Raw genomic sequence first — 14,295 nt, forward strand, 5'->3', positions numbered from 1 at the left:
TTTTATATATATAAAAACAAATAAATAAATAAATATTTTTTTAAAAAAGGGAAAAAAACAGAACTGGTTTAATGGTAGAGTAGAAACATGCACTACCAACTTACACTCAAAAAAAAAAAAAAAAAAAAGACCCCAAACCCCCAAAGCCATACAGCACATTTTCTGAAATAAAATCTTAACTATGTTTTCTGAAACAGCCTTATACGATGGCAGTAGAGAGGGGCTTTAAAGTGCAAGTTTGATGAAAGCAGTTTTGAGGTGTCAAACAGAAAAGCAATTTTTGGAAATTTCAGAGCTATATAAAACTATATAATAGATAATGACAGAAGAACTGCCACAGGAAAAATGAAAGCCTAAAGGTCTCCAAGCACAGTGGCCCCCAAAATGACTCTGCGAAACATGGTTGGGTATCTTGAAAGTCTGTACAAACACACAATATTTGTACATGCTACATGTAATTAGGACTAGACAGGACTAAACAGGACTAAAATTAGGAGTAAACATGAAAATTAATCACCTAAACATATACAAGTGAACAGTGTTGCATAAATTTTCCACACTTACTTTGTTTGGAATTGGTTCCAGCATTACATAACCTACTGCTCACACAATGAAGAGCTCAGATAGCCAGAAAATAGAAGGAGGTTTTTTTTGCGAGCAAAGGTATAGAGAAGAAAGCAGCTAGCACTAGAGAGTGAGGTCAGTTGTTACATCTTTGAAGACATAATTTACTTCAATTTGCAAAGCAGACTTCATCTTGAGAAAATAGGGTTCTGGTAGCTTGGAAATAAAACTAAATTTAAAGATTCTTTCCTAGAGGGTTTTTTTTTTTTCCATGACTGCTGAAAAAGCTGGTTGTTGATTCTGCAAAAGGATGTAAAATGAACTGAACTAAGAACCCTGTTAGGCACATGCATGCATCAAGCATACATTTATTTCATTTGCATGGGCTGATTCTACTTGTTAGTATTTGAGAGAAGCCACAATATTGGAGTATCTTTCAAATGCATTGCAATATAAAATCCCAGTAAGTTATTCAGGTGCTAAAAACAAAGTTAATAGCTATAAAATAACTTACCTCCCGAGATATGATCCCTGCTCTGCGTGCTCTACTTCCCAGAACAAAAGAGAATTCACTGACTTGTGCCAGTCCTGCTGAGACAATCCATTTGATATACTGGCTGCTCTTTGGAAGAATCAGAGAAAGGACAAGCACTGCCAAGACAAACTTTAAAAACGTTTTTTTGGGTTGTTGTGCATATATTTTTTGAACAGTGCAATAGATAAAATAGCACAATCATTGTAAGATACATAGCATCAAACACACTAATGCTGGTTATAAAATAAGCTAGTAGTCTTATAAATAAATACATCTTATCTTTTAAGGTCAAAAGAGACAAAAATTATGTTGTATAAAAGTAATATCTTGCTTGCTATAATAAAAACACTTGATAATTTTGTCAGAAATCCACAGCTAGACAAATAGATGTTTCTCCATGTGTAATGGACTTTTAACATTAAAAAAAATTTCTTTAATTTATCCTAAGAATGTTTCAAACTGTACTCTATCAATATATTTACAGTAAGAGTGTAATATTCTCTGCTATATCAAATGTTCAGTTCTTGCACAGAATTTTCATTATGGCATGCAGCACTGAGGTTATTTAGATTATTAAAAGATAGACGAGAAAAAGAAAATACCTTCATTATGACCACAGACAGCGTAAGAAAGAGTAAGACTGTGAGTTCATATATTACAAATGTGGGGAAAACATGAAGCCCTGGGGGGAGAGGTTAAAAAAAAAAAAAAAAGTTAGTACATCTTTTAACAAGAGCAACTTTAGCAAAGCATTCATACAAACTTCTAAAGTAAGTCTGAATAAATAAATTTATTGGAACACAGAATGAAAATATGCAGTATTCACAAAGACTGAAACAATTATTTTACAGAACTTATATTTTATTATTACTATACTATTATTTCTACATGAGATAATATATTACATATATATTATTGCTGTATTTATTATAGTATTTATATACATCTCTGCATACCATCAAGTAAGAAAAAAAAGATCCCCACTAATTTTTATTTACATGAACTGAAAGTTTTTTAGTGATTTTTTTTTTTTTGTTAAAAGAGATGTGAACTCTTGTGCTATGTTTCATTTCTAACTTATTTAGACTATACACAGTTCATCACAGGCAAAAAAGAAATGCCTGGTCTAAAATTTTAGTGTCCAGTGTATTTACAACCATTCAGTTTTAACTTTTTCAGAAATTCTTACCACTGCATTGATGTATTTTTAATTTAATGAATACAACTATAAGCTCCATTTAAAAGCAATATCCAGTTTGTCTTTTTAGAAATCTCTGAAAAACAACATTTAAAACTTTAAGACAGATATCTAATTATGATAATTTTGGGAGTTAGTAATAGATTTAATGGCTAGAGTGTATCTAAACAGACAAACAAAAACCACTCCTGCTTAATCACTAGGCACTTTCTGCAAGTTCCAACCACTTTGCACATTGGAGGGATTTATCACAAACAATATTCCAAAAAACATAAGTTGTATATGATTGATGCATGAGCACTTACTTATAAGCTTTTCTCTCTTCCACACCAATCAACAATACAGAATCTTCAGAACTGAAAAATACCTCTTTTTTTAAAAGCTATAAAAATATTGCAAGAAAATAATTTCACTGCTCTGCATATAGATTGTAACATACACTTTGTTAACTGTTTAACATTTTTGTATGAAACGGATTATCACTGTGGGAGGAACATGTTATTGTGTTTACATTGACTACAGCTACAACACAAAACATGCCTGTTTTGATCCCATGACCCTTACATGTGAGCTAGAAAAATCACCGACTGGAATCAGGGAAAGTTGTAACCCCCTGAACATGATCTAGCAACTAGAGAATTATACAAAGCCACATTGCTATGATGCAATTTTTTCTTTTTCAAAAATAGGAATGTAGCAAAGTAGCAAAAATTTGTCTCGTATTGAGACACCTAAATTTTATTCCCAGTGACCACACATACATTTTCAGTGGTCTTACCCCCCCCAAAAAAATCCATAAAAATCAGTAAAAGGTCATTTTTATTTGTTACTTATATGAAGCAAGATAACAAGAACTTGGAACAGCACAGCAGTTTAAAACTAAATTCTGCTAACAAATATATTAAAAAAAAAAAAAAAAGTATTTCTTGAGAGCAGTCCTGGCCTCACTAAAGAAGAATCTTACTCACAGTTGACTAAACTAGAGCGCATTTTTTTCCCTAGGCTATGAGGAACTCATGCAGGCAAACATAACTGTGAGTCTTTGGATGCTCATTCCTTTTTCAAAAAAGCTCTTAAAAGAGGAACCAGAATTACGGTGTTCCTGATAAATCCATAATAGTTGGCAATTCTTCAATCTAATTATTTCTGTTGAAGAACAAGAGTTTAGTGTCCTAAAGCATATAAGATGTGTAAATCAGTGCTGTAACTTATTTTAATGAAAGACAAGTTTTCACTAATTTTCTGTTCTTCATAGCACTACAGAGCCAAAAGAACTCTAGAGAACTAAAAGTTGTCTTCTCGTCCTGAACATGCAAGAGAAGTTGCTTGCAGTTACTTCAAGATGTTTTGTCCATATGCACGTTCCATTGTGGATGAATATGTACTTCAAGTACTGTAAGCTCAGATTTTTATACGAGTGGTATCCAATCACCATGCATACACCCTATGTTTTGTTTCTTAATTTCCTTCCACCTACAGAAGCACAAATGCTAAAGACTCACAATAAGGGGAGATATGGCAGAAAACAGAAGAGATACAAACATCACATCTAAAAAAAAAAAAAATTAAATGTATGTGTGCACACACGAGTGACAAATAGCTTTTCTCCTTTTACTGTTTGTCATGTGCACGTTGCTAATTCACCTTTAGGCCAATCTCAGAGATGTACATGAACAGCAACTAGAGAAATAACAGCATCAGGTTTGACAAGAGGGCCAACTCTGACACGTCTGGAATAGGAGATTTCAAAAAAGGGGCTATAATATAGCCTAGGGCTCTCATCACTGTTGGTGAATCTACTGTTTTAGTTCTGGAGCAGACAGACAGTCTGAAGTTAACCTGGAATGCCTCTCAGTGTGGAGATTAGTACCATATTTGAGAGATCTATGAGGCACAAACTACCATGAATTTCTACACTAATCCTGTGGAAGTAAGCATCACTAAGGTGAAGCAAGCCTAAACCTCTCACATACGCTATTCTGAAAAAACAACACAACTCCCCACTTGCACAATTTGGGAAAGAGACCTACCATGGTGGATTTCATGGCAGTTACAGACCTTTGCCCTAGCTCTAGACAAAAACTTGGGATAAGGCCACAAGTCATAACAAACCATTATACAATTATACAAATCTTTCAAGCCTTCCTGACAAAACAAATGCCACCAGAGAGATTAACTTCATAGACAGATGACACATGAATAAGGGCATTTGTTTTAAATAGCAGGCTTTGTGACTAGGCTCAGGAGTCACTATGGACTTGTTCTCTAAAGTGGAAAAAACACTTCAATCAAATACTTCAAAAACTTCAGGACCATCGTCAGGTAGCACATGGCATATCAGCCTGTCACTAATAGCTAGGATATCAGTTAGATGCATTTTCACAGAGCTGAGCAGTAAGTCACCGAACTTCAGTTCTATATAGTATTTTAGAAAAGCTGGAACAGAGGCCCTGGAGAAAAGGTGACCTTGCATCAGCATCAAGGCAAAAGCACAGTTCACTTGTATAAGTCAGTACATGTTCTTTCTTCTCTAAAGAATTATAAGTAAAATTTTGCAGATCCTTTTTATATGCAAGTCTTTCTTTACAAGTATCTTTTTTTTTTTTTTCAGATTAAGCAGATTCTACCTGCCTGCTGGACAGCTACTAAACAGCATGTGAAGATCAAAATGTAGTCATCCCCATGTCCTGGAAGATCCAGCATCAGAAGAGTGGTAGACTCTTAGAAATCCTTGACAACAACAAAAAAATTACTGAAGACAGAACTTTCTTGGTCAGACTTCCAGGTCTTGGAGCCACAGAGTTAATCCTGACATGATCTCAGGCCAGGACAACCACTCAGAAAAATAACTTTAGCTCTACATTGGGATGCTGTATCTACCAGTAGTTTTAACAATTCTTAGATCATAGCTAGCAAATGCAATAAACAACAGCTCTGGCCAGATCATTAAGACAATAATGGCAGAGCGCCAATGGTAGAGGGGAAAACCAACATTCATCTCCATTTTTCTGCAAAGGGAAAGTCTTCTCAATCCTAATGTCAGTTCTGAGAGCTTGAATCTTTCCATTTTCATTGTGTTCCCTGCAGGACAAGAAAGCATTTAGAGCTGGACGGACAAGGAGAAGACAATGAATGTCACGAATGAATCCCAATCCTGAGATCTTCTCTTGAATTCTAATTCAACAGAAGTATTAGAGGTTCAAAGAAAGATGTTTTTTGTGTTTGTTCTGGAGAATGGTAGTGCTGTCAGTGTCAGCATCACCCCTCTTCTGAAGAAAGAGGCCATGCTGTTAAAGGGTTTTCAGCATCTTGCATTCAGGATCCAATGCTGACCTCAAGATTTACCCAGAAGGGAAACATGGAATCTGGCAAGTAAGGACATCTGTACAGCACACTGAGGACATGCAACTTTGTCAGTGAGCAGAAGTAATCTGCCTGCTCACCAGGGGCAGATAGGGTCCTGATGCTTGATTTCAAACTCCACTCATCTTGTAATCTGGCAAAAAAATGGGATACTGGAGCCTTAAAAAAAACAACAACAACAAAAGAAAAACAGTCTATGCAAAAATGCATCAAAACAAAAAAAATCAAAGGAGGCAGAGGGGAAAAGAGAAGGAGCTAAGTACTAGATATCAAAACAGAAATGAGGAAAAAAAATGTTCTTAGACTGTGGCTCTTAAAGATCAGTCCAGATGTTCTCTCAAAAATATTAGTAAGGACAGGCAGTGAGAGGAGCTTTCCAACCTCAGCATAGAGCATAAAAAGAGCCGGGAAGCTTGAAGAACACACATAGGTGTAAATGAATGTGCAAATGGAGAGTGACTTAAAGTACAGCTATTAATGTCTAACTGCAAAGGTATATTATTCCTGCAAATGCATCTGTGCATGAATTTGAAAGCAGCAGCATTACACAGGTCAAGCTAAGGTCAGGACCACTTTTAAAGATGAGATGACCAAGTACTCTTCAGCTCAGCTTCCAGGCACTAGAAGGATTTTTGTAGTGAGAAAAGTAGACATTTAAGACAAGCAAGATGGGAACTAACTTTTTTCAAATGACATATTTACAACCACATTTCAATGATGTCACGTTTTTCTATTTATTCCTTTATTCTAAAAGGAACAGAAATCATATTGCTGTAGTGATGTACCATCCACCTCAGGATCTCAAGTGTCTTGACTCTCTGTTGTAGGGTGCTTGCTGCACGTAGCAACAATCCTCCGCTTTGAGAAGGGGAAAAATAATCTTTCCTATAACCTTTGCATAATTTCACGTAGTGGATTTATCTAAAGATAATCACAACAACAAAGATATTTGCGTGTGTGCATATATACATACAGAGAAAACAAGAAAACTTTTCTTACTAGATTTCTTCTTAAAGTTTAAGGAATACGTCATCCAATTCAGGTTTTCTTTGCAACAGCACATCACTCCTTTTCAAAACCTACCTCCTTGCCACACCACAAAACACACAAACTTCCCATTAACCATAGAAGCTGAAAGTATTAAGGGAAAAAATAAAATAAAAAAGTTTTTGCTTTGTAAATAAGCAGCATTATCACGTTTTGTCAGTTGCTCATTTTTCTGATTTATGGTCAGACATTTTAGCTAATTTTCTTGTGAGGCAGGGATAATGCCTGTTTTCTGTAAAAATCACACTAATTTGTTAGGCAATTTTCTTTCCCTTCTTACAGTTATAATCGGAATAACAATCAAAAAGGTATTTTTTAAATTTTGTAACAGAACTACCAAAGTAGCTTCCTTTCACTATAACTTAGGCTAGATAGACCTCTGCCTATCATGCCAATTGAAGTTTCACTATTTTCTTGTACTGTGCTTAAATCTCATCTCTAATCTTAATCTATGAAGTCACAGGAGTGTAGGACAGCATTTTTGTTCAGTACCTAGCAAAATTAACTTCTGGCTTATGATAACTTGTCATGCTTTGCAATCCTGATAACACCACCCACTCCATCACCATCTTTACTAAAACACAAACAGCTTATCTGTGAGCATTTAGCAATTACTCATCCAACCTTTTTAGTTACACAGGCCCAAAAGTTTTATTGTAGCTTGCCAGTTTCCTCCCTTTCATAAAAAATAAGTTCTTCAAGTAAATATATCTCTTAGTCAACAATCTGACTGACCAGCAGAATTTGTTATTAGGGGTTGGGAGAAACAAAATTAAGACTGTTGAACATTATTTCTTTTTTATTTTGATAATTGCCACAAAACAGCTTTGGTTTCTCTTACATGCCAGTTTAATGCCCATTGTTTCATATGCACATCATTACTTAAGACTAAAGACATGAAAGCCATATGAATTATGCTGATGGGACTTCACTATTACTTGAATAAATATACAGAAATAAAGAAAAAACAAAGTTGAGTAGAAATAGAAGCAAAACGAAGGTTGATCTTGGAAAAAGAGCCTTGAACTTCTGTGTGAACCTGGGTTGAAAAAGGCTGGAGTTGTAAGCAAAGGGCTAAATTCAAACCACCTACTTTGGACATTACAATGCCCCCAAATTGGACATACATCTCCTGTACAATATGTAAGGAGAGGCAAATGCTTTCACTAGGCCTCTCTTCATTCACTGTACAGGGACCAAAGCACTTTCATAACATGCTTCCTTTAGAGAAGAGCATGCATGGATACCTTGGGAATTTGGTATTTTAAAATGAAGATACTGACTGATTTTAAATATTTTCAAGATTAACCTGCTCTGGCTAGCAAGCATGCTGAATTATTCTTCTGGGCTTAGGCATCAATATTCCATTTCAGTAGGCATTCAGGTAGCCTGTCTGAGAGATATCTTGTTCAATTAATTCTTCCTTGTTGAGAACACAGAGATCACATTTTCCCAACTAAAGAAACTATAAAAAGGATCTGCTTCCATTATCATATTCTGCTTCTAGAGAAAAGCAAGCCACAAAGACCTGAAATCTACTCTACTAACCACTCAAAACGGCAATAAAATTTTCATGTAAATTACAAAAATATCCACTGTAAAGAGAAAATTTTCCAAAAGCAACTCTTTTACCTTAAAACAGTTTAACTACACATGTAAAACAGCTCAAATTTAGAATTAACAATGAAAAACTGACATAAAAAAAAAAAAACAGGAATTGAAAGTACAACATGGAAAGTGTTTAAGAAAATGAATGTTACCTTTAAAAGTATTAACAAAGTCAAACCAACACTGGAGTCAATTAACTTTTTTTTTTTTCACAAAATAAAATCCATTTCCTCCCCCCACTCTGTAGTCACCAAATTTCTTCCTTCCCCTTATTCATAGGTTAGCACTATTTCTAGTAAGTTTTCTTAGAAATTACCTATGGATGCAAAGAAAATGATGGCAAGAAAGTCACGTATTGGTTCAATACAGGACATAATCTCCTCAGTAACCATGTGACCCTGAGAAGAGATCAGAGCTCCAGCTAAGAAGCATCCCAGCTCCATTGACACATCCAATAGCTCTGTGATCTGTCAAGGAATAACAGAAAATCTATTGCTGTTCTCTTGCCCCAAGTGACTTCACATACCATTTTACAGTGAAATTATAAAGCTATACATTATATTGAGTGCAGTAAATTATTACATCTTTCTGCAATTTCAACAACAAATAGAATTCAGCATATTTAAGTGTTTTGCAGTAATTTATTTATCCAAGAGACACACAAAACCAATTTCGCCTTCATATTACCTCTTTCCCCACAGAAGCAAAAACAAAATAAAAAAATCCCTTAATCTACATTGTAATTCTTTGTGTCACTCATAAGGATAGCATTTGATTTCACTAAAGTGTGAGAGCTACTAACAGCTTCAGAGTCAGGATTACATAATGGATTGAGGCTGTGAAAATAATGCAGTTAACAGCATATTTTCCAACAGTCAACCAAAGCAGGAGCTGGGGTGGGGAGCAGGATCAAAACTTTTACTTTGGAAGAATAGCCTTGATTCAGCAAAACACTCCCAGACATAATTTATGTTTTATAATTGTAAATGGGATTTAATAACATGCCTCCCTGCTTTACTAAACAGGTATGGGTTCAAACACAAACTGCTGAACTGAAGCATGGTATCTATTTGAAAGAATTCACACTGCTCTTTATTCTTTCTATTATTTGTATAGGGTATTAGAAAGGAAGGACAAAACATATGTAAAGAGTCTAAACTAAAAATAAAGAAATTGCTTAAGACAATGCTCTTCACATCAAAAAAGCAGGCAGCACTTTTATTAAGTATAAAATATGTTTTAAAATAATTACTTTAAAACCATGCTGCTGCAGACAGTCACTGAGAAATGACAATGCTATTAATATTAATAGAACACTTTAAACTGAAGCCTTATTTCCATACTAATTTAGAATAAACAACAATATACTGTTGTACATTTATAGACAACATTCATCACATCTTGAACAGTGTTACACTGTATGGTATGAAGCTAAAACTCAAGTGACTTGAATTCATGGAGGAGAGCAAAGGAAATGATAAAGAAGTCATTCCAAGCAGTGCATAAAATGCTATCTAAAAATAAAACCAGACTTTTGTAATTTTAAGTAGTAATGTCTGAATGCTCATTACATAACTCCATTTGTGCTCACAGTCCTTAATTTATTGCAAGACATTTAAGAAAATGAATTGGAGCTGTCAAATACTGCAAACAGTTGCTGATCAGGCAAAACCAAAAACATATTATAATCCATTCTGACTACTACATAAAAGCTGTCACTTTGTATATGCTTATATTTTAAAACAAAAGGAATTTCAGTTTAGTTTCAAATGGTGGAGTGCTCTTCACAGCAATCTCAAATTGTAAGAGGGAAGAAGGAAATTTATATAAAAGGCTTTAAATTACCAGAACAAGATGAAGATACGGGAAATAGTTTGGAATGGGAAACATGTAAGTTCTTTTTCATAATCATAACGTTAGCTGTTGTAAAAGTTGCACCCTCTAGATTAAGATCCAAAACAGCCTCTTCAGACAAAATTGTAACTGTTTCTACTATTCACATATAATCCCCACACATTTATACATTTTCAGCCATAACAGAGCTCCAGGTCAAAAAATTTATAGCTAATATTTTAAACATTCACATTTACATGGTTAAGTTGTCATTTAAGAAGGGATTTACAATCTCTTGTACGGGAATTGCATAATACTGTGCTCTTGTAAGTATCACTATTCAAGCAAGGAACAATTTAAGCATGAAAAAATATGCTACATGCTTGCTCAGAAAGCATCAACATAACAAGAGCAAACAATACATCCACATGGGTTTGATCCCACAGGGTAAAAACTGCAATCCACTTCTTTACTCTAGGGCAACCTAAGTATGAGTTCAAGGACACAGTAGGTAAACTGTGAATGTTGCCATCTCTTCTCTGTCCTCTAGATATTACACAACCTCAAGTCTACAAAATACGTATGTTACTCTACACAGAGAAAAATCTATAGAGGATGAGACAGGCACGCGCATGCCCATGCGCCCGCACACTCTGGAAAGGGCTTGTTTTATTGGCCGGATGGTCTTCTCAGCAAAGATTCTTATATAACCAAGACTGGGAAAGTATTTTGCATTTAGTACTCCCTCTCTCTGCTTGCACTAGTTTTAATGTTTTGTCTTTACCTAAGAGGGCTCTAACAATTACTAATTTCTGGGCTGTGTGCCTGTTTCAGGTCCTTTTCTTTACTCCTACATTATAGAAAATGTTTTGTTGATTTGCACCTTTATCCCAGAACAATTCAATTTTCATTTGTTTTCAAAGGTCCTATTTTACTCTGTATTCAGACAGGTTATTTTGTTTTCACTAGGATATCGGACTTTTATGTTCAAATGTTCTACTACAACAATAAATAAGACAGGAATGCTATTCCCTGTTCCATTTGAATTTCAGCCATTTGTTCAGCAGTTCTGCCTATATTCTCTTATAATGCATGTCTTATTACTACTCTTTAATCATCATAGAAGTTTAATAAATAGGGTAAGCCAATAACTCTAAAGAAATCTTCATTGGAAATAAATGTATTAAGATTTCAGGTATTAATAATCTAAATCTGCCCAAGAGTAAAGAGGTGAATTCTAAACTTGTGTTTTAAAGAAGCAAAACTTCAATGTAAATGTAAACAATTTTTAGTGAGCCTTGTAAAAACTTCATCTCAACTGTATTTATATAATTAACTAGAATATTTGAGATTACAGTCCTTCCTTAATCCTCTCCCCTTAATTAATAGAAAGGGAGTTCATAAGCACATTATGAGTCACAGAGAAGCATTCCAGCAAACAAGGAATGACATTCGTAATACATCAGCGGAAAAAGTATGTACATTTTCATATAGCCAACTTTATTTACATACCAAAAAGTTGAAAAGAAGATAGAGTTATTTCCCTCCCCTTGCTGCCACCATCACGAGTCAACCATAATGCAGTCAAATCGGAAGCCACTTTTTCCCCCTCCTATTTGTATGCACATTCATATAAACGTAACTGCTATCCTTCTTGGTTGGGTGTGGGCTTTTTGTTTGTTTTTTGTTTTTTAATTGCTTAATAACATTCAGTGACTTATTTTAAAACATGACAAAACTCTAACACTGTTGTCCTACAAATATCTAATATTGCAGCTCATTATCAGGATACTGCTTAAAACAACCTTCTTGTAATGATTCTATACACACACAACAAAAAAGCAACACTACATCAATCAACATGCTGGCTGACATATTATGTGTTCTTCAGCTCTCCTTGTGGTACGCGTCTTGACTTAAAAGCACCAGTTTGGTCATCTATCTTAAATGGTCACATTTAAAACCGTAAGCTGGATTCTACTTTCTATGTTGTGATTGAACAGAATAGTTTACCAATCTACAAAAAGCAGTATCTGAAAAACTCAAAGCTTGCAAAGGAGTCACTGAGGATTCAATAATGGTCTGCAAGCTTTTAGTATTGATGACCATGTACTAATCAAAAAATGCACAACTGTGGCAAAGCTCAACCAGATTTTTATAGGGTTGGCACTTGACATAAGTCTTCCCCTGCCACCTCAAGATGTGCTTATCTAGCTGGGGTGGGGGGTGGGGGAGGAAAAAAGAATCAGTTACTTCTGAGAATATAGCTACATTTTGAGGGGAAAGAAAGGTGTTTCAAGCTCATAGTTGACATTTGTTGCATTTCTTTTTCCTCTAAGTTAGATTGTCAAGAAGAGGTATATTTAAGATCCAGGTTCAGATTTAGTCATTTGCAATGTTGTTGAACCAGGTCAAGCAGTTCAGGAATGCTCTCAACACAGGAATTTCCAAAAGTTACTTCCATACAGGAAGCTCCTCATCTGGCAGAGGATAATCCTTGCTTAAATTGCTTATTCTTACCACATATAAGAACTTCTTTTGTCCCATCCTCCCTATGCCTTTCCACATACAAGAACAGAATCCACACTGATTTGTAGAGAAACCCAAATTCTTGTTGTTTAATTAGTCATCTGAGATTTTTCAAACCAGCAAACAAGAAAAATAAATATATGATATGTATTACATGTGCTAGTGTTACAGATGAACCCCAGTATAGCATAAGCTTAGGTGGACCCCAGAAATCCAGGCAATACAGGAACATACAAATAACTGTATGCATAGAGACACCATGATATCATGCCTACCCCTTTGTCATGCACTGGAAAGGATGTGGCTTGCAGAATACCTCACATGCTAGACAGAGATTTAAAATACTTTGTTTAAAAGTTTCTCTTGAGTTTTCTGAATGGAGCTGCAGAGTCACCTGTGATTATGGCCACTAAAACATCCGCTCTCTTATTCCTCCCTCTACAAACTGAAAAGCTTATTTGGAATTACACAAGTATGGAAAATTCCACATGTGCAGATAAATATACTGATTCGGTCAATATTTAGGCTGTTTCTAGAAAGAGAAAGACCTTTGAAGGAACTAAAACAGTTCAACTGTTTTCCTACCCGCACCCAAAAACCTTAGTTAATCTAATATGCAATTTTTTTTTTCAAATACTTGGAAAGGATTATTTTCCCCATCCCACATTTTTATTTCTGACATAATTCCTGACATAAGGGCATGTATACCAACTAAGATTTGTTTTTTCAGAAGATTTGTTCATTGAACTTTTCAACTGGTCAACCAAACACTTGCATTTTTATTTTATTTTATTTTTAATCTTGGTGCTCAGAACACAACTTTTAGTACTATGGTAATAACTACAGCAATAACTATATCAGTGTCAGCAAACATCAGGCATCTGAATTAGTTTGCTGACGTTACATGCAGTATCCTTTGTACTGTTCCCTGTTTATACATTATTTATCAAGTTCAAAAGGAAAACTGCTTTCACTTAAAGTACACAAAGCATGTGCTTCTCTACAAAGTTCTCGCATGTTGAAGCAGCATGTCATTTTTGTAGTATAAATTCAACATGCTCACTTAAATATATTCTCCCTCAGCTTTGTGTATGCATATATATGTAGAATCATGTACAGAATAAACTCTTAATATGTTTGATATGTTTATTTGGGCACAGTATGTCCAGTTCACTCAGACTACTCCTTGTAGGCCATATTTTTAATGAAAGTAAGACTGTTTCCAGATACCATATTTTATGCTGTTTTTTTTTTTTAAAGATGTTCCACAGATTCTGTGCCTACTTGTTAGAAAGTAAAAAAGAAAATAATTTTTGTTTCTTTTCTTATTAAATGGCACACCTGTTTGGAATATGAATAACTTTTTACAATGATGGTATTTTTATAGCCCATAAAATACAAATTGAAAAATTGTAAAATTATTCTCTAACTTCTTCCTTGACCTTCATTCTGAAGGATAACAACTTTATTGGCTCTGTAACAATTACACAAATACCCTAGCAAAAAAAGGTGTATGCACAGAAACTTTTTTTTTAAATATATTTTTTCCTCTGAATCTCTCAAAGAGGGCATAACAATCTCCAGATCCACGATAAGAGTGTTTCAAACCCACAACATT

General features: G+C 34.7%; 1 protein-coding gene across 10 annotated transcripts in view; it reads right to left on the reverse strand.

Moving 5' to 3' along the window:
• The window catches only part of TMCO3 (transmembrane and coiled-coil domains 3), a 34,791-nt gene that overhangs the window by 1,355 nt on the left and 19,141 nt on the right, over nucleotides 1-14,295 (reverse strand). For 5 of the 10 annotated variants that reach the window (XM_067295568.1, XM_013954253.2, XM_067295554.1 and 2 more), the window contains 3 exons: nucleotides 8,632-8,782; nucleotides 1,702-1,781; nucleotides 1,079-1,228 (listed from right to left, as the gene is read on the reverse strand). In XM_067295568.1, the coding sequence (XP_067151669.1) occupies nucleotides 1,079-1,228; nucleotides 1,702-1,781; nucleotides 8,632-8,782 (381 nt within the window). Of the gene's footprint in view, nucleotides 1-1,078; nucleotides 1,229-1,701; nucleotides 1,782-2,029; nucleotides 2,680-8,631; nucleotides 8,783-14,295 lie in introns of those variants that run through there. The other 5 variants (XM_067295598.1, XM_067295587.1, XR_010884023.1 and 2 more) reach the window with 5 other exon arrangements.

This window comes from Apteryx mantelli, chromosome 1 (genome assembly GCF_036417845.1).
Source record: "Apteryx mantelli isolate bAptMan1 chromosome 1, bAptMan1.hap1, whole genome shotgun sequence".
Lineage (NCBI taxonomy): Eukaryota > Metazoa > Chordata > Aves > Apterygiformes > Apterygidae > Apteryx > Apteryx mantelli.